General features: G+C 41.7%; 1 protein-coding gene across 1 annotated transcript; it reads left to right on the forward strand.

The window, feature by feature from the left end:
- On the forward strand, positions 1-27,828 carry rd3 (retinal degeneration 3, GUCY2D regulator). Its single transcript, XM_072580839.1, has 4 exons — positions 1-249; positions 4,260-4,315; positions 11,864-12,178; positions 27,200-27,828. The coding sequence occupies exons 3-4, from the start codon at positions 11,883-11,885 to the stop codon at positions 27,495-27,497; spliced, it is 594 nt and encodes a 197-aa protein (XP_072436940.1). The 5' UTR covers positions 1-249; positions 4,260-4,315; positions 11,864-11,882; the 3' UTR covers positions 27,498-27,828.

Consider the following 27,828-nt stretch of genomic DNA (forward strand, 5'->3'; position numbering starts at 1 on the left):
TGCGAATCATAACAGAAGAGTGAGGGCTTCATCAGTGAATCATCTTCGTGATGGTGAAACAGAAGCAAACAGGTCCTGAGAAGCAGGACTCTTGCCGTTCTCTTTCTAACTTGGTCTGCCCAACACTTTTAATTTGAACATCAATACTCGAAATCCCTGCAATGGGATCCGATTGAATATTCCACAACCCAGGCAGATCAGCGCACTTTCAGATGGCTTTTAAATAAGGGGGCTCGGGTCTTGACGACAGTAAGTGATGCACTTTGTTTATTATCTGTAATGTTAGTGTTTGCGAACTCATCCGATCTGTTTATAGAAATACTTCCCAAACTGTGGTGCAGTCAATTGTAAACTATTGTTCCTTTTGATTTGTTTCCATTTGAAATTGAGGTTTACCTTTGGCATTATTACCCAAAGGAGAGAGAAAAAGTAGTAAAATAAAACCCGCAATACGATAAAGTAAAATTCCATCTCCATAATATAATTTGCCTATTAACGACTCTATATTAACTAATGCCAATCAGCATAGGGTCGGTGAATATCTTGTGTTCTGCGACTGAAGGCAGACTACTCAGTGATGAGCCAGTTTAAAAGGTGTGTGGACATTTATCTGAATAGCGATTCAGATTCCATATTGAGGGAAGGCTGGCTCCATCAGGATAAGGCTGCCCGGGTTGAATGGGAAAATCTGTAAATGAATAAAATGACATTGGATCAGTGAGAGCTGTTCAAATAGATTTTAACGTATTACAGAACAAATTTAAACTGGTTAGGGTTAAGAGTTCAATTTGCCAATGACGTAATCGTGGGTAGCTAAAGTCACATAAGACAATATCAAACTGGGGGGAAAATCATACAAAACTGAAAACTAAAACAGATCCCAAGGTTAGAAAAGGACAAATATCGATATTAAGTGTTACAAAAAGGGGTGGTGGAAAGAAAATGGCATGAGATTTCAAAAGCATTCTGATTATTTATAAATGAATTAGGAAAATAGATAGGTCAAGAGTAATTTAGGCCTCATTCACAAAATCATTGATCAGCTTATGAAAAGAAATACGGACATGCTGAATAATCACTTTGCATCACTACTTAGAGGAAAAGGAGAGGAAAGCAGGTTGGACATCCTAAAGTCATTATATAGATTAGGGACTCACCAAAGTGAACATTCAAATTAATAGCAATGAACACCTTGAGGTATACCGTGTATTTATATTGTCTCTCCATGTACTTCCAACCAAAACAAATCATCCTATGTTTATATAGAGTCATAGAGATATATAGCATGGAAACAGACCCTTTGGTCCAACATCTCCATGCCAGCCAGATATCCCAACCCAATCTAGTCCCACTTGCCAGCACCCGGCCCATATCCATCCAAACCCTTTCTATTCATATACCAATCCGGATGCGTTAAATGTTGCAATTGTACAAGCCTCCACCACTTCCTCTGTGTGAAAGTGTTGCCCCTTAGGGCTCTTTTATATCTTTCCCCTCTCACCCTAAACCTTTGCCCTCTACACCACCCCAGGGAAAAGAAGTATCCATGCATCTCATGATTTTATAAACCTCTATAAGGTCATCCCTCAGCCTCCGATGCTGTAGGGAAAACAACCCTAGACTATTCAACCTCTCCCTATGGCTCAAATCCTCCAACCCTGGCAACATCCTTGTAAATCTTTTCTGAACCCTTTCAAGTTACACAACATCCTTCCTGTAGGAAAGAGACCAGAATTGCATGCAATAATCCAAAAGTTGCCTAACCAATGTCTGTACGGCCGCAACATGACCTCCCAATTCCTGTACTCAATACTCTGACCAATAAAGGAAAGCATACCAAAATCTTCTTCGCTATCCTATCTACCTGCAACTGTACTTTCAAGGAGCTATGAACCTGCACTCCAAGGCCCCTTTGTTCAACAACACTCCCCAGGACCTTACCATTAAGTGTATAAGTCCTGCTAAGATTTGCTTTCCTAAAATGCAGCACCTTGCATTTATCTAAATTAAACTCCATCTGCCACTTCTCAGCCCATTGGCCCATCTGATCAAGATTCCACTGTAATCCGGGGTAACCCTCTTCGCTGTCCACCACACCTCCAATTTTGGTGTCATTTGCAAACTTACTAACTGCACCTCTTATATGCATTGAAAATAATGCTAGTCGCCTGCCTATTCCACAAAATCATAGACTCGTGGATTCATAGATGTTTACAACATTGAACTGTGATGATCAACAAAGTTTTGACTCCACTAACTCCACTTTCCAGTTTTTGGTTTGTAGTTCTGGAGGCTATGGCAACAGAATTGAATAACTAAATACTGCTTAAACGTTTATGTGTGTCTGACTCAACCACTCTTTCAGCAATGAGCTCCAGACTCTCATCACCCTCTGAAAAATAATTCCATTCAACTCTCCTTTTAGCCTTCAACTACTTCCAACATATATATTTTTTCCCTTATGAATTTAACAAATGTGCCATGTATAGGGTGAAAAACAATTTTAATACATAGCTATGTATATATATTCAGTGACTGTTTTAGACTCACAGCAATCATGTAATTGGACTGAGCAATAACCTACCACAAATTTCTCAGGTATCAATGTCAGAAAATCACCATTTCATGCAGGTCCTGGTGAGTCTGGAATATTAAATATTATGGTATAATCTGACCGTGGCATTAATTTCAAAGGGAAAAGAAACCTTTCAACAGATAGAATTGCAAGCTACACATATCCTACAGAATATGTTCATGACTTTCCATGTAGCCAACAATCTGTGGTTCATTCCGGGTTCACCTGCAATGTCAACATTTATCTCAATGCTCTCCCCTTCTAGTAATAGTTTCTAGGTCTCATGGTTCCAATTGCCTTTTTAACCAGACAGTTTTCGAACAGAGGTTAGTTTAGGAGTCAGCATTGCATCATTCAGCGTCTTCTGACAATATCAACATGACCCTTTTCAGGTTACAAAGGGAAAGCCTCTGACCCTTAAAGACACCAGTCTGTAGTTGTGGTCTCTGCAAATAAGACATTCATCAAAACAGTGAAGCAGAATTCATATGTCAGCAAAACATCCTCAGAAGACTTTCAGGGAGATTTTAAAGTGGGAAAAAAGAACTGCCGACAACTCCTCAATTCTTGGTTAGCAATCAAACCACCCCCACAAAGGAATTCGGATTGCTACTTCCAGTTTTGGACTCCATTGGAAAAGCAGGGACATTGTTAAACTGGCATCCCAGTTACTCTGTACTTAAATTGTTATTAATTGAATAATCTCTTTATCTTTTCACATATTGTTGTAAGACTGTCTGTATCACAAAGTGTTACCTTGGATCTTAAAGCGTGGGAAATAAACCTTACTTCTGATTTGATATTACCAGATGTTGTTACAGCCCTTACAATGTCAAAGTCCACAAACAGAGTGAGCGGGTGAAAAGCCATGCTCCCACTTTTAAAAGGAGAAAATTTAATTCCAATATGTTAATGGACAGATGGTCAGAAAAAGGAGAGAGATCTGTTTTAAACCTTGCAATCTGCTCATAACAGAATGTTTCATTGGATTTCTTCTTTACTGTCATAAACATTAATTAACAAGACTTGGGAACAAGCTTTGTCTTTTCAATTGTTTTGGAATCTGAAGACTGTTCTCCTGAAATACTCTGGTAAACTTCCATAGTCTTACCTAGCAAGACCTATCAAAATCCTTTGGGCACTTTGTCTTTCTCAAATAGTATAAAATATCTCACAACTCCTTCTTCTGTAAATGTAATAACTAAATGAAGATTCTTGGTTTAAAATCAAACTGCCACATGAGAACTTGCTCCTCGTCCAAACCATTAGACTCCTCCACCCAATAACCCAAGTGTCTCTTTATCCCAAGTAATTGCTTTGAGTTAATTCTCTGTGAAGCTGTTTATTTTCTTATCCTTTATCTTGACCCTCTCTCTCAAGTTCAGTTTGAAACCTTATTTCTGTTTTTTTTTTGATGAAGCCTTTTCATTCCAAACTCAAATCTCTTGCTCTTATTTATCTCTTTCTTGTTTAAACTATTTCATTTATTTTTCTTGCTGCTTCCACTGCGATTGAATTTTAGCTTATTCAGATTAATTACTATTTAGATTTATTTTCATCCTTCCATTTGCAAATGTTTTAACACCAGTTATATCTGTTTTTTTGTTTCTGCTTTAAATTCTGGTTGAAACTTTTCTGCTGATACTAGTAAACCAGACCTTTTTATTTTCTGCAATTCTTTCAGGGATAAATCTACCTTGCTTCTCCAGAAAAGTTGGAACAGCTGGCAAAGCCATTACGGTAGGTGCACAAAATTCACTATGAAATCTCAGCAGGTCCTAGCACCTTTTTGCAGACTTCAGTTCCTGCAAGAGCCACTCAAATTGTATTATGATCTCTATTGAGAAGCCAAATTTATGTTCCAGTTTGGATGGTGATCAGTACTTCGTCTACAAAAGTAAACATTGAGATTGCGGGCAATTGCTGAAGTAATAAAGTCACAAGATTCTATAGCTCTGAACAAAAATAAACTTAACAATACAAAGTAAGAACAGCATATCAACCTAAAAGCATTATTTTTATATATATAATATATATTTTATGTATGTTATCAGTTTAAAGAGCATATGTGCTCTAACATTCAGAATTGACTGGGTTACCAGGAGTACATTAAATGGCTGATGTCCTCAAGACAGATCCTACCCATTTCTCAGCAGTCCCCCAGTGTTAGACACACTGTGGGTAACCAAATCTAATGAAACATTGTCTCCTTTACAAAGGATTCAAATTCTTCACTTTAGAAGACCTAGATTAGGAACTCCCCCAAATGCTACTTTAATGATTACACATGTCCAGTCTTTTCACCTGTGACTGTGTTGCATTTGAATTTTGAGACTGCATGTCACTCATGGGCGCTGTTATTAAACAGCTAGCTTCACTAAGCTAGCACTACCCCTGGGATGTCTTTGAGTTCAAATATTTCTCAGTTGTGCCAAGCTGTTATTGCGTATGGGCTTCCTTTGTCCCCATTCTCAGCTGCATTGAGCTATCAATGGCTTTCAGGGACTTCTTCCCTTAACTGCCTGGTGTCTGCTACACTTGAGCGACCTGAAGCCAGTTCTTTACTTCAGCAGTCCTGCAGCTTCAACCTATCATGACCTCCTTCTAGTAAACACACACCCAGATTCGTTGAATCTATAGGGTTGTCTTAAGCTCCATCTGTCTCCATGATGACACTGAATGATGCCTTTTAACTTGACCTTTAAAATTGACTATTCCTCCTTGCAATTTCTTCTTCAATGAATTTGGAAGTTTTACACCCTTTCAAAGTTTTCTGTTTTTAAGCAAGTTTTGTTCTAATGCTCAACACCAACAAATTCTTCTATTCTGATTGTATCAAGCAAACATATGTAGCCTCTTAAAGTAACATGAGCCAATGTTTGAAATATACCAAACAGCAATGTGCTTCAATTGTAATTATCCCACTTTCTACTATTAAACATTTACCCTCAAAACTAAAAAAAAATGTGCTAAAACACAATCAATCATTGACGATATATTTATATGTATATTCAAGAATATTTAATACCCAGCCCTGTCCTTCATGGAACCAGGTCACTGTTATAGCCACAACATCAACATCACATTTGCACATGTCTATGTACATATGCAACACACCAATCTTACCACAAGTTCCTGTACATACATGGACATTAACCCAACTTAGACTATCACTCACTTCCATCCAATGATGCCCCACAACTTATTCTATTTTATTCTATTGTTATTTTATTGTTACTCTATTCTAGTGCTGTAAATCTCTCAATATTCTGTGTGGCTTTGTCTTGAGGATGACTATGAAACTGTCATTGATTGTCAGGAAAAACCCATCTGGTTCACTAATCACTAATTCACTAATACTTTAGGAAAGAAAACTGCTGTCCTTACCTGGTCTGGCCTACATGTGACTCCAGACCGACAGCAATGTGATTGATTCTTTAATTGTCCTGTGGCCAATTAAGGATGGGCAATAAATGCTGACCCAGCCAGTGATGCCTGCATCCCATGAAAGAATAAACAAAGTCTTCCTCCGTAATATTTCCTCTTGATTCCCGCATCACTACCAAGTAACCTCAACCCATCCACAATAGCATAAACAAATTGTCTTGCAAGTAAGTCATATCAGCCATGACCTTATCTATATGCTCACATGTATACATTTATTAAGAGTGAGAAAAATGTAATTATCTAATTTTGGACATTATGGGGACAAACTATCTTAAGTTACATTTTTTATAATTGATATAGATACAGTTATATTGTACTCTTATTTATTAAATCTTTATTAATCATTTGTATTTATGGAATAAAACTATGCCAGATGCCTTTATTAGTCAAAACTCAACGCTATAAGCTTTTGTTTAAACAACAGATGCCTCACACATAAACCAAGCTGCTGGAACAGCCATTGGCTCGAATTAAAACAATTTGAAAAACGATGTTGGACTATTATACAGAAGAATGACATACTCACTTGAACAAACCCAACTGTTGTCAAATTGTATTGTCATTAGATTAACAGAAGATTTCAAATAATGACCGAACAGTCACAGTTATGTTTTGCATCCTAATTTTATTTGGCCATTCTCTGAAAGGTTTGCTGCAATTTATAAAATTCTTTCACCTGTTCTCCCAGATTCTCAAAAAATTACTCACTATTGTAGAAGTCTGCTACTTTTCTACATAAAGCAGAACTTTCCACTTCCCTCCTATTATTCTAACTCCCAAAAGCTGAAAGCATCCAGAAAAACTATTTCAACGATCTGTGCTCAACCCACTTTCACTTCACACAAGATAGTTTTCAAAAATCTCAATCACTCCCATCTATAACAATTTTCTTAACACCATATCCACCCTTTGAACCAACTATTAGTCAATGTTTTTGATCTACTCTATCCATGAAGTGCTCTCTGTGAGATGGCACTGAGAAGTGAGTGACTGGAATTGTGGCACCAAGTATATTAGCTCTTGACACTCTTCTCTTGCCAAGACATGAGATTCAGAGCCCAAGTCTGAAGCCCATCCTGTGGAAGCACTGAAAAGGGTGCAAAGGATGAATATTTTATGCTGCTCTCTAGAGAATCATTGGTATCTGTGTAATCCCCTTGCAACCCACTGGCGCCAGGAACAGATATAGTGAAGATACTGGTCAGTTTTCGTACATTCCAAAACATCTACCTAAGGGCTGAGAGGTGACAAAATTCTACATTTATATTGTACCTTTAACACAGTAAAAGAATAAGATTATTGTTGATAACTAGGAATGAAAGCACAGAAAGAGGCATCAGGACAAATGGTCAAAATCTGGTCAAACAGGCAGGGTCGAATAAGCATTTTAAAAGGAGGAATGTTAGAAGGGTTTAGAGAAGGAATGCTAGAGTTTAGCAGAAAACCAACTAGTTCAAAAGTCTTCTATTGAAACAGTGGCATTTTCAATGTCAGAAGCCACCAGTGTCGGAAAAGCAGCTCTTTAATGCTGCAGAAGTATTTTAGGCTGTTATAGGTTCTAGCATGTTGATGGAGTTGTGGGACTTCCTCTGCATGGTGTTGCAGAACCTAGTAGTAAATACTAGCCACTTGTTCATTTCTTTCAAAATGTATCCACACACCTCTTTACAATTAAAATCAAAGCAAAATATTAGAGCTACTGGAAGTGTAATATAAAAGCTAAGAATGTTTTTTTAAAGGGTCGCCCCTGGGCATCTTGGCTAATATTGGTTATTTCTTGTACCTTCTGTGGTGGGGTTAAGGGTGGTATTTTTCCTGCCTTTAACATTTTGGTCTTTGTTGTTATGAGTGCTCAGTGTTTTGCTCCCTGATGGTGCTTCACATGTATAAACTATTCTTCCCCCCAAAGTGGTTGTCTTTGTTCTGGTGCCTGGGCAATCTGTGCTTTGATGCAATTGGTGATTAAGTGGCAAATGTGCTTCAGGCAGCTAATTATTCAGACGAGCAGTTTGGATGGTCGCAATCTGGCCATTGTTATCCGCTGCTCAATCACTTGTTAATGTGCTTGTGTGGATATTGTGATGATACTGTGGCTTTGAGAGGTTCTTTTGTTTTTTTTGAAGAGTGCTTTTAAGGCAGAGGTACCGAACAGTCTACCAGAGCCACTAGACTAAACAGCTTGATAGGCCTTATTGTTTATTTATAAAGATTGAACAATAGAATCAATGTGTGTGAAGGGTGTAGTTAAATTCCCACAGAACCAGGATCTTTAGTTTAACTTTCAGCATGTGCTGCTGGGTTGTGAAGAGCTGTCCCTTCTCCAGGTTTCAGCTGTGGCAAAGAGGATTCTCTCTCAGAAATGTCTTTTGATGTTCTTTCTTCCTGGATTGTTTTCTGAATTTGCCTTTTGCCAAGGGAGTAATCATGGGATATTGCTATACTGGAACTGTTAATTAGTAATAGTTACTGCATCTATTGCTCTGTTGCATTTTCCATTTGAGTTACATTATTCCAATCCCTTCCTTTCTGTTGTTTATATTTTAACTAAAGTAGATGAATAAAATGTGTTTTGCTTTAAATCCGATAATTTAGCAAATTGAATTGAATCAACAGCACCTCATATTTACCTTTCTTGAAAGAAGAAAAGTTAAGTTCTAGACCCATCTTCTGAATTACTATAGGGGTTTGGTCAGGCCCATAACAATATCCAACAGCATTTTGCCCATTCCATTTGACAGTCATGATGTCTATTTATTTTCACTGTCTGAATTTACGTGTGAAGAATGAACATTTGAAAGTTATTGATGGATTACTGGCATCATCCTACTACTTGACTCCTACCTTCTGGAAAACGAAAGGTGAAAATTGGAAGTGCAAACATGAAATTAATTTTAATATTGTAAGGAACCACATTTATTTTTCCTTTCTGAATTATGAACTAGAGAACAGAAATTTGACATCGCTATTTGGCTTAAAAGTACAGGATTTGTATTATCTGCAACCTGAAGATCAAGTGGGATTGAGTGGTGTGCACTTTACCGATACAAGATTATGGGCACAGTCTTACAGGAGTCTGAGTGACTTGGGCTATGGCAAGATTTCTGGCAGAATTGGACAAGTCCAGTGAGGTTATCTTGATGTTTGGAACTTCTCATTGCTTGGCAAAAGCATAAAAGATGCATTGAAGAAATTTCTCACTTAGCAGCAGAGAGGAACCAATTAATGAGGTTATTCTTGTTAAGGCAGTTCATTTTCTGAATGGCAATAGATTTACAAAGGGAAAGATGCAATGAGACCTGGGTGTCCTTGCACATCAGTTGCTGAAAGTAAGTATGCAGATTCAGCAGGTGGTGAAGAGGGTAAGCGTTATGTTGGCCTTCAAAGTGGAAAGGATTTGAATTCAGGAGCATGGATATCTTTCTGCAATTGTATGGGGCATTGCTAAGATCACATCTGGTGCACAGTGTGTAATTTTGGGCTGCTTACCTGAGGAAGGATGTTCTGGCTATGGAGGAAACACAACAAAGGCTTACCAGACAGATTCCTGGTTGGCAGGACTGCTGTATGAAGAGAGACAGAGACAGTCAGGATGATCTTCACTAGAGTTTAGAAGAATGTGGGGGTTCTCATAGAGACTGATAAAAATTCTAACAGGAGTAAACATTGGTAAGGATATTCTTGATCAAAGTTTGTGAGAAAATTTGTAGCTCGGGTGCTTGTTGTTGTGGTTCTATTCGCCGAGCTGGGAATTTGTGTTGCAGACGTTTTGTCCCCTGTCTAGGTGACATCTTCAGTGCTTGGGAGCCTCCTGTGAAGCGCTTCTGTGATCTTTCCTCCGACATTTATAGTGGTTTGAATCTGCCACTTCCGGTTGTCAGTTCCAGCTGTCCGATGCAGTGGTCGGTATATTGGGTCCAGGTCGATGTGCTTATTGATTGAATCTGTGGATGAATGCCAGGCCTCTAGGAATTCCCTGGCTGTACTCTGTTTGGCTTGTCCTATAATAGTAGTATTGTTCCAGTCGAATTCATGTTGCTTGTCATCTGCGTGTGTGGCTACTAAGGATAGCTGGTCGTGTCGTTTTGTGGCTAGTTGGTGTTCATGGATGCGGATTGTTAGCTGTCTTCCTGTTTGTCCTATGTACTGTTTTGTGGAGTCCTTGCATGGGATTTTGTACACTACATTGGTTTTGCTCATGCTGGGTATCGGGTCCTTCGTTCTTGTGAGTTGTTGTCTGAGAGTGGCTGTTGGTTTGTGTGGTGTTATGAGTCCTAGTGGTCGCAGTAGTCTGGCTGTCAGTTTGGAAATGCTCTTAATGTATGGTAGTGTGGCTAGTCCTTTGGGTTGTGGCATGCCCTCGTTCCGTTGTCTTTCCCTTAGGGATCTGTTGATGAAATTGCACGGGTATCTGTTTTTGGCGAATACATTGTATAGGTGTTCTTCTTCCTCTTTTTGCAGTTCTGGTGTACTGCAGTGTGTTGTGGCCCTTTTGAATAGTGTCTTGATGCAACTTCTTTTGTGTGTGTTGGGGTGGTTGCTTTCAAAAGGCATGGCACTCATCCACAGATTCAATCAATAAGCACATTGAACTGGAGCCAATATACCAACCACTGCAACTGACAGCTGGAACTGATAACCGGAAGTGGCAGAATCAAACCACTACAACTGCTGGAGGAAAGATCACAGAAGCGCTTCACAGGAGGTTCCCAAGCATTGAGGATGTCACCTAGACAGGGGGTGAAACGTCTGTAACACAAATTTCCCACTCGATGGATATTCTTGATCATCAAGGAGTCTAGAACCAGAGGTCACAGTCTAAAGATACATGGTAGGTCACTTAGGACTGAGATAAAGGGAAATCTCTTCCCCCAGAGAGTTTAGTCTTTGGAATTCACTGTCACAGAAAGTAGCTGAGGCAAAACGATTGAATGTTTTCAGGAAGGAATTAAATGTAGTCCTTATGGCTGAAGGGATCAAAGGGTTTGGGGTAAAAACGGGAACAGGGTAGTGAGTTGGAGGTCAGGCAGCATCCGAGGAGCAGGAAAATCGATGTTCGGGCAAAAGGCCACATCTTTTTATTTCCTTTGTTTTTGGACAGTACACTGGAAAAGGAAGCTATTGCTTTAAAGCAAGGTGACTGTGCAAATAGATGTAGTTTTTAAAATTGTTCTCTGGAGCACATTGTGAATTATATTCACTCATTCACTCACATTACTAGAAAATCTCCAGTAAGTGTTAGCTGTTTTTCATATACTTCTCTGTGTAAATTCCCTCGTTGAACGAGGAATAACATACTATTTCTAGATTATTCTCAACTAGAGAATGAATCATCATTTGATATGTGAACAATCTTGTGTCAACAGCAAACAGCTCAAAAAGAAGTTGAAACGAAGAGAGAGAAAAAGCAATTGACTGAATCCTGTGATGCAACTTATTCCAATGAACAGAGATTCTGATTGTTTTTGTATACACATGCACAATTATTCATGTCCTGCCTGTATTTGTATGTCTCTGTTTGTGAAGGGGAAGTTTAAGAAGGTATGAGTTGCAGGATTGTAAGTTAGCAATTGATGTTTCTTATTTGCCATTGGTTAAAGAGTATTAGTTTGTAATAAACAGTTGTGTTCCCGTTTATGTATAGGTGAGTATTTTCTTTTAACCTGAGTTTGTCAGTTATATAAACTGGAGTGTTTGGAGAGTTTGATTGAATCTTTCACATTTGTAATGACTATGGGAATAATGGGCTTGATTTGCAAACAATCATGGCAAACAGTAAAGATTTGCAACATGTCTTTAAGAGTTAACTGTTCAGGTCACTAAATCCTCTCTTTGTACTTTCAGAACACTATATCAGTGAACAATGCCGATAATGTCCTGGTTTAAATGGAGCAAGCCTAATCAAAGTTACTCTCAGAGGAACCCTGCTGATGTGATCATTGAAACTCTCATGATGGAACTCAGCTGGCAGCTGAAACAAGCTGAGAAGATGCAGAGAGAGCGAGAGAATGAGTACAGGAGGATAAAAACAGGTGTTGACTACAGCTGGCTAATCAGTCATCCCAAACAGAGCTATGAAGTGTCTCCAAGAGAGAGGCTAGAACTTGAAGAAGCTTGTTCCAAAATCCACCCTTCTTACTGTGGGCCTCTGGTACTCAGGTAATGCCTCTGCAATCTGATACTTATACAAATTGCGTGGATCTCTCTACCAACAGATTTGTGCAAAATCTAAGCTAATTAGAGGATCTTAAAAGGTTAAATACATCAGAAACAGACTGAATGAACTGTTATAACTTTCCTGCTAGTTAAGAGACAGCCAGAATCTTTGAGGATGTAGGGGTCAAGAAACACAAGGGATTGAACCTTTTTTTTCTGGCTAATTCTGAATGTTATTGAGTTTTCTGAATGGAGGCCAACCAAGATTACTCACTATTTCTTAAAAACACGCTTCATTAACCACCTACCCCACCCCAATGATGTTCTTTCCATTCAATTCCAGCCCCATTTTACCACACACTGGTCCCAGAGCAAGTCACCCCTCTGTGGGTATTCTGGAATTCATCAACATTCTTTGTGCCCACTCCATCTGTTAAAAATTCACTGGGCACCCAGTCAAGCCCTGTCAGTTCAGAGCTGCCCTGCACAGTTCCGAACATTTGCCTCAGACGAGACAAACTGGGGAAAGCCAGTACCTTGCTTTGTGGCCAGGAACCTGGAGGTCTTGATGGATGGGGTTGTGCAGAGGCAGGACCTCTTCATTAGCCCCCATGGGGTCCAAGACAACAGGTCATGCCAACCTTGTCTGAGCGTACCATCCTGGTTCGAGAACTCTCAATTATCTGGAGGAATCCACAACTTCGTAGGAAGGTTTTCTGACCCTTGTCTTGTCTACCAGTGTAATCTTCTCTCTGATACTTCACCCTCACTCTGTCTTGGCTACTGCTCCACCTCCCATCAAGGCTAATGCTTTACTGCTCTCACTCTTCTGTTACTTGCATTAACCTTGTATGTCCTTTGTGCCACCTATTTTCTTGTCTGGGACACCTGACCACTTGCATTCAAAGTATATAGTCATACCACACACTTTCATCTCATTTAATACCTGCCTTTCTATCATTCCAGGAGGATAACAACCCAAAACGGCAGAGAAAGTCAAGACAGGTGACGAGCTGTGCAACCTTCAGCTCCTTGTCCCTTCTGTGGAGACCATCCTGACTGTGACTAACTCCCAAGCAGCTAACAGTGTTTCCAAGCCCTGAGACATTTATCAAAGTCTGCCCTTGACCTGATATGCAAGGGCACCCTGAACAAAGACTATCCTCCTGTCTTGCCTGCTTGACAGCAAGACAATCTTTCTTTCTTTATGTTAGTGGCAATGGTAACTCAAAACAGAAGTCAAATGAGTCTGGTGTCTCTGCCTGAGGGGGCAAAGGCTAGGCAAGGCAATTCAAGGCAGGGATGCTGTGAACATCTAGATCGGATGAGTGCAATGACAGTGAGTGGAGAGGCTGGAGGTGCAGACTGGTCCAGTCCATGTGCTAGGTATCTTCCTTGGAGCGCACAGTGTCCTTGCAGTAGCAGTACGATGATAATTGTCAGTACAGCCTTGAAGTGCTGAAACATCTCATAAGTGGATTAGAGATGGGCTTTTAGGAGCTGGCACATGTCTGATGTCAATGGGAGTGGGATGCATGTGAGCAGTTGCCTATGGACTGTGCACTGAAATGTTGTTGACCAGCGTCCAACATGGCGGTTGTTCAGAGCATGTAGTAAACTGAATCTGTTAGGTACCTGGTATGATTTCTATGTTGGGTTTTCTTAACAATGAGTTTGGTTAACAAAGTGTTTGCCCTGCAATAATCCCCATTAACTGGCAACTTCTCACTGCCCAGTGAGAAACTCACCAGTTGTGAAACACATAAAAGATAAGACGAGACGCTCCCAACATCGAGATTGCCCTCGTTGGACTTTTTGTCTGATTCTAGACTCACCATAGTTCACTTTTTTCAGATATTTGGAAGGTTCTGCTCCGAGCTTTTTGTTTCCCTCCTTTCTGGAGAGTACCTGGCCACAAAGAAATCTCAGGTGTCTGCTGTCTCTCTTCCCCATCCCCCTCCTGGAATATAATATCTCTGTGAAGACCTAATTGAGATTTGGAATCCAATCTCACCAGCGACTGTGAATCAGTGGGTGTTTCAGGCTGCTTAATTTTATATTGTTTGCTATTGACCCCTTCACCCATTCTGGTGGGAGGTCAGCCAACAGAATTGAAATGTAGTCTGAATACTAATAGAGTATGATTTCTAGAAATGTAGGTGACTTACCAAGTCTATTTGCTACTTGGTTAGACCAAACCTCCCCAGATTTAAAATTGTGACACATCTTTGTGAGATGATAATTTCAGTTATGTGCCAGATAGGCATATATCCCTTTCTATCTCATCTGTATCACTGCTGTTTCCTTCTTATTGTCCTATTCTCTCCACTATTATGAGTTGAGATAAAACACTAATTCATTTTAATTCCAGGTTTTTCTAATCATCATTTAACCACAAAATGTTTGTCAATTAGGTCCTCAAGATCTGCTAAACTTTGATCCAATGCAAATACTGAATTTGGTCACGTGAGCTCAAACACTATATTCTCTGAAGTATTCATTATTTATTAAGTACACATCTCAAAGGACCACATGACAATTTATCCCTCCTCATAAATCCTACCTTTAATCCTTCACATTACAGGGTCAGAGTCTCACTTCTGCATTTTCACCTCTGTGCTTAGACCTTCTACATCTGACTATCCATCTATCTTTTTCACAATATATTTTCACCTTTGAGCTACAACACTGTAAACAGCTGTCAATTTAATCTTAGTGCCCAGCTGATTGCTAGGGCTAATCCTCTCTTCGTATCTTTCAGTTTTTATATTATTTCTTTAGTGGTTTCACAGCACTAAGCCTGAAACTGGTGATTTGTTTCTTAAAACACTTTTAATACCATAGTTTGTTTATTGTGCTCATAGGTTTCCCAGTTTGAGATCAAAAACAGTGGTATCAGTTTGATAGAGAGGTAATTGGGGGACAATGTAGACTAAGAAGTGGTAGAGGTAGAAGAATAATTCCTTTATTTTTAATGATAGGCTTGAAAAGATAGGTGTAGTAATGTGTTTGACAATTACATGTATAAATAACAATAATAAATTAAGATTATACAAATTTCAAGTAGCACTCCACATATATACAACTTGCTCCAAAATTAGCAACAATACTTATCCAAAATGGAGGCAGTCAAAGAACATACGGGGTTTGTATCTCCTTTTTATGCAATTCAAAGAAAGAAAGCATTCAGTGTTCAATTTATGCCAAGATGAACTTCCTTTGGAGTGTATTAATCTCAATCATTACACATACAATGACAGAGGCCTTATATTCTGGTTGATATTCTGCTACTCTTTGATGCTTATCCAGCAACAACATTTGTTTCCATTGTTTGCTCTTCCCAAACTTTAACTTTTATCCTGAAATTTCATCAAAAGATGAGATTTGCAGCATATACGTCTAACTAATTTTGATCTATCCAAGTAGTTTATCCACAATTGAAACAACTGCTGCTTCGTCTGTTTTGCATTAGTATAAAAATAATGACATCGTTACACAATGAATCCTGCGGAACAAAATTCTGGAAAGAGAAACATAGAAAATAGGAGCAGGAATAGGTCATTCAGCCCATTGAGCTCAGTCTGCCCTTCATTATGATCATGGCTGGTCATCCAACTGAGTACCTTCTTCCTGTTTTCACCCCATACCCTTTGATCCCTTTAGAACATAGGCTTATATTTTAGATAAAGGGGATGGAACACTATGCCATTGCTTTAATTTTTGCCTGCTGCTGTATCCCTATGACCCATTATGCCAAAACCTGCTGGATTTCTTTCTATATTGAAATAACAACCTACAATCTTACTGAAAATGAAGTATATTCTAAATCCCTCATTGATTAGTGTGCTGATCACCTCCCCTGATCAGGCAGCATTCTCAGAAATATAGTATACAGCATTATAATAAAATAATGCAGCACAGTTTTCTATACTGCTTCCAAACACAATCCCTAACTTCAATAGTAGCACCAAACTGAAGAATTAAATCTTTTGAATGACCAACATTAGAAGTAAATGCAAAGTAGCAAATGTAAAGGCTCAGATTTGCTGTGATTAGCGTGAATTGCATACTCCAATGGCTCTATATTACTAAACTGATTGAATTGCACTAACAAAGTGTAGTAATGATTTGAAAGTTTCAGGGAAAATAGCCCCAGCCTAATCAGTCTCTCCCTATGGCTCAAATCCTCCAACCCTGGCAACAACCTTGTAAATCTTCTCTGAACCCTTTCAAGTTTCATAATATCTTTCTTATAGCAGGGAGACCAGAATTGAATGCATGTTCAAACAGTGGCCTAACCAATGTCCTGTATAGCTGCAATATGACTTCCTAACTCTTATACTCAATGCATTGACCAATAAAGGCAAGTGTACCAAATACCGCCTTCACTACCTTGTCTATCTGCCACTCCACTTTCAAGGAATTATAAACTTGCACTCCAGAATAGAATAGATTTTATTTTTCATTTCTACCATATACAACTGTTACCGTAAAAAACGAGACAGTGTACCTCCAGGATCAAGGTGCTACATGGACAGCACATACTATACGATCATACACAGGATGGCATAAGAAGTGCAAAAGAAGTGCAAAACACAAATTACAGTGTAATAAAAGAATGATAATTAATAGACATTGTTCTACCAGTGATTTGAAGTCGTGCAAAGAATTTCAGGTGAAAAAGAGTCCAACCATACAGTGTTAAGGAGCTTGATGGCTTGGGGGGACGAACTGTTGCATAGTCTGGTTGTGAGAGACTGAATGCTCCGGTATCTTCTGCCAGATGGCAGGAGGGAGAAGAGTTCAAGTGAGGGGTGCGTGGGGTCTTCCACAATGCTCTTAGTCTTTTGGATGCCCACCGTGCCATAGTGTGTGGTGTTAATATCTGTAATGGAAGGAAGAGAGACCCTGATGATCTTCTCAGCTGTCCTCACTGTCCGTTGTAGGGATCCAGGCAGTAATGCAGCAGCTCAGGGTACTCTTGATGAACCCTCTGTAGAATGTGGTGAGGATGGGAGTTGGGAGATGGGCTTTTCTCACCCTGCGCTGAAAGTAGAGACGCCACTGGGCTTTCTTGGTTATGGAGCTGGTGTTGAGGCATCAAGTAAGATTCTCTGCCAAATGTATGCCAAGAAATTTGGTGCTTTTCATGATCTCCACGTGGAAGCCATCGATGTCCAGTGGAGAGTAGTCACTCTGTGTCCTCTTAAAGTCAACAACCATCTCTTTCTTCTTGTCCACGTTCAGAGACCAGTCTGGCTCTGCACCAGTCCATTAGCTGCTGTGTCTCCTCTCTGTATGCTGGTTTATTGTTTCTGCTGATGAAGACCCACTACAGTCGTATCATCAGCAAACTTGATGATGTGATTCCACTGTACATCTCTACACAGTCGTGTGTCAGCAAGGTGAACAGCAGTGGACTGAGCACACAGCCTTGGGGAGCCCCCTGTGCTCAGTGTGATGGTGTTGGAAATACTGTTCCCAATCCAGACTGACTGAGGTCTCCCAGTGTCCCAGTTACAAAGGGCTGTATTTAGGGCTGCAGCCATGGTTGATCATGCCGCTTCCGCGACTGCTGACCAGACAACCGTCGCCATGACCTCTACGAGATGCACTGCCGCCGAGACCAACGCAAGACCCAATCAGAACAACATGTCTGCTCCCTCTGCCACTGCTGCAGCCATTCCTGCCCCCAACGACATCACCTATGCTGTGCGTTTCATGACTTCCACCCCTTACGTCATCACCTACACTGTGTTCCGCCGTTTCCACCCCCACTGATGCCACTCACATGAATGCCACCAACACACCCCCCGCAGGTCCCACAATTACTATCTTTCGCCCCCCTCCCCACCCCACCCCCCCCCACTGATGCCCAGGGTAAGCGTCAATTCCATAAATGACGTAACCTCCCCGGTCCCTCCTCTACCACACCCTCTCTAGTTACAGTCTCCACCCCCCCCCCCCCCCCCCCCCCACCACTTCCAGCTCCAGCCTTATACAAGATCCTAGCTCCCAGCCCTGCTGAATTTTCACCCCAGACCTCCCCCTCACTGAGGATGAACGATCAGTCCTCAGCAAAGACCTTACCTTCAATCCCCTCCGCTCCCAGATCAACAAATTCAATATGAGTTGTGACATCGAACACTTCTTCTGCCGCCTCCGCCTCTGAGCTTACTTATTTGATCAAGAGTCCTGCCCACCTTCTGAGGACCCCTACGCTTGCGTCCAACACACCCCGTCCAACTGGACACCCTGTGCCAGTCTGTTACCCGCCTTCGACCTCTTTACTTCCAACTGCCACCAGGACATTGACCGCCTCAACATGTCCACCCCCCCTCACCCACTCCAATCTCTCGGCCTCACATTCCACCACTCCCCCACTCTCTCTGCTCCAACCCCAACCTCACTATCAAACCAGCAGACAAAGGGGGTGCAGTAATAGTTTGGCGCACCGACCTCTGCACCGCTGAAGCCAGGTGCCAACTCAAAGACACCTCCTCCTACAGCCTCCTTGACCACAACCTAACCTCTCATCACGAAACCATCATCTCCCAGACCGTACACAACCTCATCACCTCAGGAGATCTCCCACCCATAGCTTCTGACCTTATAGTTTGGGATCCTCGCACCGTCCAGATCTACCTCCTACCCAAGATCCACAAGCCTGATCAACCCGGCCAACCTATTGTCTCAGGCTGCTTCTGCCCCACTGAGTCATCTCCACCTACCTTGACACTGTCTTATCCCCACATTCCAGGAACACCCCACATACATTTGGGACACCATCCACGCCCTCCACCTCCTCCAAGACTTCCATTTCCCCACTCCCCAATGCCTCATCTTCACCATGGACATCCAGTCCCTCGATACCTCCATCCTCCATGATCAGGGCCTCCAAGCCCTCCATTTCTTCCTCTCCCGATGTCTCCAGCAGTGCCCTTCCACTGACACTCTCATTCGTTTGGATGACTCGAATCCTCCCACTTCCTCCAAATGAAAGGGGTAGCCATTGGCAGCGCATGGGCCCAGCTGTGCCTGTCTCTTTGTTGGATTCATAGAACAGTCCATCTTCTGTAGTTATACTGGCACCACTCCCCACCTTTTCCTCCACTACATTGATGACAGCATCAGCGCCACCTCGTGAAGAGTTTGAACAGTTCATCAACTTCACCAACACATTCCACCCTGACCTTAAATTCATCTAGACTATCTCGGACAACTCCCTCCCCTTCCTGGACCTCTCCATCTCCATTAACGATGGTTGACTCTACACTGACATTTTCCATAAACCCACCGACTCCCACAGCTACCTGGATTACACCTCCTTCCACCCTGCCTTCTGCAAAAACATTATCCCTTATTCCCAATTCCTCCGCCTCCACCATATCTGCTCCCAGGAGGACCAGTTCCACTACAGAACACAACAGATGGCCTCCTTCTTTAAAGACCACAATTTCCCCTTCCACGTGGTTGATGATGCCCACCTGCACATCCCATCCACCTCCTTCACCTCCACTCTCAAACCCCACCCCTCCAACCGCAACAAGGACAGAATCCCTCCTGGTCCTCACCTTCTACCCCACCAACCTCCGTATACATTGCATCATCCTTCGACATTTCTGCCACCTATAAACGGACCCCACTACCAGAGATATATCTCCCTCCCCCCCATCCGCTTTCTGTAAGGACCATTCCCTCCGCGACAACATTGTCAGGTCCACGCCCCCCCAACAACCCACCCTCCCCTCCCGGTACCTTCCCCTGCCACTGCAGGAATTGCAAAACCTGCGCCCACACCTCCCTAAGGCCCCAAAGGAGCCTTCCACATCCACCAAAGTTTCACCTGCACCTCCACACATGTCATTTACTATATCTGTTGCTCCCAATGCAGTTTCCTCTGCATTGGGAAGACAAGACGCCTACTCGCAGAGTGCTTCATAGAACATCTCTGGGACACCTGCACCTACCAACCCCATGGCTGAACACTTCCTCTGTCCCTCCCACTCCACTGAGTATGATGGGTGTTAGTGCAGTGAGGTGGTAGTTGTTGAGACGGAACGCTGAAGACTTCTTCGGCACGGGGACGATGGTAGTGGCCTTGAAACAATTTGGAACTATGGTGCAGCTCAGGGAGATGTTGAAGATGCCCATGAGAACATCCACCAGTATGTCAGAATATCCTCTGAGCACTGCCAGGGATGTTATCTGTTCCAGCAGCCTTACATGGGTTTACTTTGCATACAGTTCTCCTCATGTCAGCTGTGGTAAAACACTGCACCTGGTCATTGGGAAGGGGCGTGGACTTCCTCACTGCCATGTCATGTCGTGCCTCAAACGTTTGCATAAAAGTTGTTCAACTCATTCAGTCGGGAGGCACCACTAGCACAAGGAGGTCGTGCTGTTCTGTGGTTGCTGATGGCTTCCACATGCTCCGTGTATCGCCGCTGACGTGAAAGTGGCTGTGTTTTCTCTGTGTGTGTGCACGCTTTGCCTCTGATGACCTGGGTCAGGTTGGCCCTCGCTGTTGTTAGGGCCACCTTGTCATCTGCTCTGAAGGTGGAATTCCGGAACCTCATCAACACACACACACACACACACACACACACACACCTTTGCAACCATTGGCAGCTTCTGGTTGGGGCGAGATGTGATAGTCTTGGACACAGTGACATCATCAATACACTTGCTAATGTAGCAAATTACTGACATGGTGTACTCCTCTACGTTGATGGAATAGCCATTGGTTGCCGCCTCCCTGAACACACGCCAGTCAGTGCGCTCAGAACTGGTTTGACATGTCTAACGAGCGGTCTCTGTGCTGTGATTGACATAACAGAGATGTGATCTGAAGATCCGAGGTGGGGCTGGGGCTCTGCCCTGTATGTGTTGGAGATGTTTGTGGAAACCAGATTGAGCGTGCTCCTCCCCATTGTCACCATGTCCACATCCTGGCAGAATTTAGGGAGCACAGTCTTGAGATTTGCATGGTTGAAGTCTCCAGCAATAATAAACAGCCCATCAAGGTGTGCGTTTTGCAGTCCACTAACAGCCCATATATTTCACAGAGTCCCTCCTTAGCATTAGCATTGGGAGGAATATACACCCCGACTATAAGGATAGCTTTGAATTCCTACGGCAAATAAAATAGTCTGCACCTAACAGTCACAAACTCTACCAATGATGAGCAGTAACTGGAGACTAGCACCATTTCATGTTGGTGTAGACACACAGACCGCGCCCCCCCGAGCATTTCCGCATAGAGCTGCATTTCTGTTGGCATGAAACAAGCCGAGCCTGTCTAGCTGGATGATGATGTCTGGAAGTCTGTCATTGAGCCATATTTCCATAAAAACAAGGACACAGCAGCTTCTGATGAATTCCAGTTTATTGTCCAGGGAACAGATGTTGGAGAGCAGAATGGATGGTAGGGCTGGGCCGGCTGCGGTTTATTTTTAGCTTGGCATGAACTCTTGCACACTTACTGTGCTTCTGCCTCCTTGCACACCGATGACTCAACACCCAGCAAACAGCACCGGGTGAGGCCGAGGACTGGAGGCCTGGTCTCTGCGGCAAGCCATGATCATGTAACTCCTTAATCAGCTCTCCAGTCTCTTTGTTTGGCAACACTCCCCAATTACTTACCATTTAGCGTATAAGTTCTGCCCTGATCTGCCTCACCAAAATGCAGCACCTCACACTTATCTAGATTAAACTCCATCTGCCACTCCTCAGTCATTGGCCTGTCTGATTGTAATCTGAGGTAACCTTTACTGTCCACTGCACCACCAATTTTAGTGTAATCTACAGACTTACTGACCGTAACTCCTAAATCATTTACATAAATGACAAAAAGCAGTGGACTCAGCACCGATCTTTGCGGCACACCACTGGTCATAGGCCTTCAGTCCGAAAATCAACCATCTGCCACCCCCCTCTATCTCTTATCTTTGAGTCAATTTTGTATTTAAATGGCTAGTTCTCCCTGTATTCCATATGATCTAACCTTGTTAACCATGTGCAATCTTGACGAATGCCTCTCTATGCCCCTTAGATTCAAAAGCAAGTGGGTGTACCCAGTATGACATATGGGTCTGACATTGTATGTCTTAAGTGTGCTGGACGTCCAGGGTGCATGACAGAAGCTGTTACCTGCTGAGTTAAAGTGTTTAATGAAAGGTGCTGTACTCTGAACCTTTTTATTAGAATATATGATCAAGAAGCAGGTGTTGGCAATTCAACCGCTCAGGTCTGCTCCACCATTTAATACAATCACGGATGACCTTATATTGCCTCATCTCCACTTAGCTGTCTGTTCTTCATAACTCTTAAACACATTATTGATTAAAAATATGTCTATCTCCTCAAATTTATTCAGCATCCTGGAATCCACTGCTAGTGAATTATACAGGTTCACAACTCTTTGAGAGAAGATATTCCTACTCATCTCAGATTTAAATCTACCACCCCATGGTCTAAAACTATGACCTCTTGTTCTAGATTTCCCTTGTGGGGGCAAACATCTGCTCTATGCCTACTTTTCAGTATGTACACAGGTACTGTTCCCCTACTCTTCTGCTGTTATATCGATGACTGCATCGGTGCTGCATCTTGCACCCAGACTGAACTGGAGCAGTTCATTGACTTTGCCAACAATTTCCAGCCTGCCCTTAAATTCACTTGGTCCATTTCAGGCACCTCCCTCTGCTTCCTTGACCTCTTGATTTCCATCTTTGGCAACAGTTTATGGATTCACATTTACTACAAACCCACAGACTCCTATAACTACCTGGACTACACCACCTCCACCCCTTATCCTGCATGACCTTCCTACACCTACTTATTCAATTCCCTTTATCATTTTATACCCCTCAATGTGATCTCCTCTCATCTATCTGAACTCCAGAGATTACAGGCCTCGACTTCTCAATCTCTCCTCATAAGTCAAATCTTTCATCTCTGGAATTAACTCAACCGAACAACTCAAATATTAATGGGCAAAAGGAACTGTTCAGCTATTTCAAGGGTTCATCCACTACAAACAGATTAGTTTGTTTGTCAATTGAGCAAGCTTACTGGGTATTTCTTGGTCTTTTTATCATTGTGGAAACTCATTTCAGAGTTCTGACAGGGGGATTTTGTTTGTCATTAAAAACTAATTATACTGAAGTCATGAGTAGTCTGTCGCCTTAGATGCCTGTAATTCATAAAGGAGACTGTTACTAAGATTTGCTAGGTACTGCAGCCACAATGCAAGTCTCAAATTAGGACCAGGACACCAATGTCTATGGTTGTTGAGATTACTGCAGGGCTGGCATCCAAGTGATATCAGCAATGATCCAAGACACATTCGAGTGATATCAGCAATATCTCACAGTTTGTAGTCTGGAAGACAGAGCACTGTGGATCTCTGTGTGAGGAGGAAGTAAATGCTTGTAATCTCCACTTTAGATCACATTGGAATGGCAATGGTCAAGGTGGGATCATGTTATTTTATTGGAAGTAGAAAATGCCTGCTGCAAGGTGCATGCATCTTGACCAGAGAAGGATGCAGAATCGTTTGGGAGAGTGTCTGGGATGCCTTTTCTGGAAGACAGATCTATCAGACCTCCGATTGGGGGGCTATTCTGAGAAGACTGCTGAAGTATTTCTGGGATCTTGCAAGCCTCAGTGAGGGTAGGGCTGTTCAGGGATTGTGGAGGAAACTTGTGCCTGGAGTTGGAGGAGGTAGGGGAGGTCCTTTATGAATACTTTACTTCAGTATTCACTAGTAAGAAGGACTTGGCTTTTGATATGCTCAAACTGGTTGATGTAGTAAGAAGGACTTGTCTTTTGATATGCTCAAACTGGTTGATGTAGTAAGAAGGACTTGTCTTTTGATATGCTCAAACTGGTTGATGTTAAGAAAGAGGATATGCTGAAAAGTTTGAAAAACATGAGGATAGATACGTCCCCTGGGCCAGACAGGATATACGCAAGGCTATTATGGGAAGTGAGGAAAGAGATTACTGTGCCTTTGCTGATGATCTTTGCATCCTCACTGTCCACTGGAGTAGTACCAGATGATTGGAGGTTGGCAAATGCTATTCCCTTGTTCAAGGAAGGGAATAAGGGCAACCTTAGGAATTACAGACCAGTCAGTCTTACATCGGCGGTGGTCAAATTATTGGAGAGAATTTTGAGAGATGAATTTATAATTATTTGGAAAAGCATAGCTTGATTAGAGATAGTCAGCATGGCTTTGTGAGGAGCAGAGCATGCCTTGCAAGCCTTGTTGCATTCTTTTGAGGATGTGACAAAACACACTGATGAAAGTAGAGCAATAGATGTGGTGTACATGGATTTTAGCAAGGCGTTTGATAAGTTTTCCCATGGGAGGGTCATTCAGAAAGGAAGGGGGCATGGGATACAGGGAAATTTGGCTGTCTGGATATAGAATTGAGTGGCCCATAGAAGACAGGGGTGGTAGTTGATGGAAAACATTCAGCCTGGAGCTTGGTGACCAATGGTATTCCACAAGAATCTGTTCTGGGATCTCCACTCTTTGTGATTTTTATAAATGACTTGGATGAGGAGGTGGAAGGGTGGGTTAGTTATTTTGCAATGACATGAAGGTTGGTGGAATTATGGATAGTGTAGAGGGCTATCATAGGTTGCAACAGGATATTTGACAGGATGTGGAGCTGGGCTAAGAAGATGTAGTTTAACTTGGAAAAGTGTGAAGTGATTCATTTTGGAAAGTTGAATTTAAATGCAGATTACAGGGTTAAAGGCAGGATTCTTGGCAGTGTGGAGGAACCAAGGAGTTTTGGTGTTCATAGATCCCTCAAAGTTGCCACCCAAGTTGATAGGGTTGTTAAGGAGGCGCATGGTATGTTGGCTTTCATTAGCAAGGGGATTGAGCTGTGAGTTAATGCTGCAGCTCTATAGACCTCTGGTTAGACCATACTTGGAATATTGTGTTCAGTTCTGGTCGCCTCATTATAGGAAGGATGTGGAGGGTTTAGAGAGGGTGCAGAGGAGATTTACCAGGATGCTGCCTGGACTGGAGGGCATGTCTTATGAAGAAATGTTGAGAGACCTAGGGCTTTTCTCATTGGAGTGAAGAAGGATGAGAGGTGACTTGATAGCGGTGTACAAGATGATAAGAGGCATAGATAAAGTGGATAGCCAGAGACATTTTCCCAGGGGTGGAAATGGTTATTTCGAGGGGACATAATTTTAAGGTGATAGGAGGAAGGTTTAGGGGAGACGTCAGAGGTAGGTTCTTTACACAGAGAGTGATGGGTTGGTGGAATACACTGCCAGCAGTGGTAGCAAAATCAGATATATTAGAGACATTTAAGTGACTCTTGGAGAGGCACATGGATGATGTAAAATGTAAGCTATGTAGATTAGTTTAATCTTAGAGTAGGAGAAAAGGTTGGCACAACATTGAGTGCTGAATGGCTTGTAATATGTCGTATTGTTCTATGTTCAATGTTCTATGTAAGCCAAAGAATCACTGAGTGACTACGTGGGACCCATGCACTTATGAAAAGACCAGCTGCTGGGTAGCAGGGAGGCAAAGACTGCAGGAGCTTTTAGTTTGAGGACTATCTCTCCTTGGTCCTGAACACTTTCGGTATTGGCCTCTGTTTTGGAGTTTCTCTCTCCACAGGCTCAATTTGAGAAGTTGTACACAGAGCTGAAATCAGATATCCTGTCTTCTCCCCAATTCCTTTGAGGTGAAGCTGCACTCCCAGTTGGCTTACACTGAGAGTCTCTGATCCTATAGGAAATTGAAACATTGCTTCTCATCATATTTCACTGATATAGGCGCCATTGTAATCCTCCAACTCAGCTGATCAACATTGTGGAATATCTCAATAAATATAATGCTTATACTATTTCACTCCTTAATAAATGTCACCATATTTAAAAAATGATGACAGGAAGTGCATGCAGTCCTAAGAACTTTAAGAAATTAACCTTGTCAGCTTTTTGACAAAGGGTCAGTTAGACTCGAAACATCAACTCTTTTCTCTCCTTACAGATACTGCCAGGCCTGCTGAGATTTTCTAGAATTTTCTCTTTTGGTCTTGTCAACTGAGTCTGGATGCAGTGCTCAAGATGTGGTCTCACCATAGCAGTGTACCATTAGTTTATGACTTATGACAACATTGACTTGTATGTAACTGTTTTAGCTATTCAACATTGGTTGTGTATTGCTTTGGTTTAGTGTCAAATCTATGAAGATGGTTTTCTTCTTGTCCTGACAATACCCAACAAGATTTGTTGCCTATATTTCTTTTTTCATCTTGTTTAGTACTTAGCACTTGTCTGCCTTTCATTTCAATGATTGTTGATTTGACCAAGTACTTTCTCCAACACACTCTGGCCACTTACCCAATTCAATTTCTCCACTTGGGTAGGAGAACAAACACAAAATTTTTCATGTCATTATTTTCTGATCTTGAGTTTGCAATATATTTAACATAACTAAGTTATGTTACTAAACAATTCAGTTTTTTTAATTTTCTTTTTCCTGACTAGTGTCCTCCTTAATCCTTATGGTCTTAATTCTGTATTGAGCTATGGTTTTTCAAGTGCAGATCACTCCCCGGTACCTTGTCCACACGGTTATTATTCTTAACTGAACCTCAATACTGAATGCTGCCAAGCTATTTGACTGCAAGAAGTATCATCCCCAGAGCACAGAGACTCACAGCTGGGCACTCTTATCTGCCCCCAGTATTCAGACAAGCTCACTTTCACAAGGATCATTTAATAGTGATCAGTAGTGTTAAGTCTGATTTATAATCTATTTAGTAATGCAGCCTGGTTTAATATATTTGCTATTAACAAATCAGAGTAAGTTTGTTCAGCCCAGTAGGGAACCTCAGGTGAATCTAGGTGTGCTGACTCTCTAATCTTTGCTGCCATGGAGCATGGTTTCTGGTGAAAAAGTGTAGGTTCACTTTAGGCAACTTAAGTTAAAGAACAAAATTATATATTTTAATCAAGATTTCCATTTGATATCAGGTTTCGACAGGTAATTGCTGAATACGAGCCTGAGGTTCACGAAGTGTTACAACTATTCCGGGCTGTTCTTCAGGATGCTTTTGAGCAAATGAAGGAAGATCAAGATACTAATAAACTAACCAGGCAGTGGAACAAGAAACAGACAATGAGTCTCTCCACGACAATATTTAAATCACGAGTAAGGATCTATCCTTTCAGCAGTAATATCAAGACAGTGTCAGAAGATGTGGAGCAAGGCTTTGAGTCAGCCAGACGAGTATGGAGTATGCCAGAGTTCAAAACTGCTAAAGACTTCTGATGGCTTGCACTATTTCTACTTTTCTAACAGACATTCTGCTGTAGAGATGATTAGTTATCATATTTAATCATTGAATCTTAGCTTGATACTTGTCTTTCAGCAATGTGACTGCTATGAATGTGCATGGCTTGCTTACTGTGAACTCACAGATACAAAGCTGAGTGACTTATTCTTGGGAATGTAGATGGAGTTTGTTTCTGGTTAAACTATGAAACGGAGGATAGTTGCTTTTAAACTGCAACTGATTATCATCACAATTGAATACCAACTGCACTTACAATGGATAATTATAATTTATTGGAATATGATATCGGTATGTTATCAGTTTTTT

The sequence above is a fragment of the Chiloscyllium punctatum genome, chromosome 11, assembly GCF_047496795.1.
Source record: "Chiloscyllium punctatum isolate Juve2018m chromosome 11, sChiPun1.3, whole genome shotgun sequence".
In the NCBI taxonomy this organism is placed as follows: domain Eukaryota; kingdom Metazoa; phylum Chordata; class Chondrichthyes; order Orectolobiformes; family Hemiscylliidae; genus Chiloscyllium; species Chiloscyllium punctatum.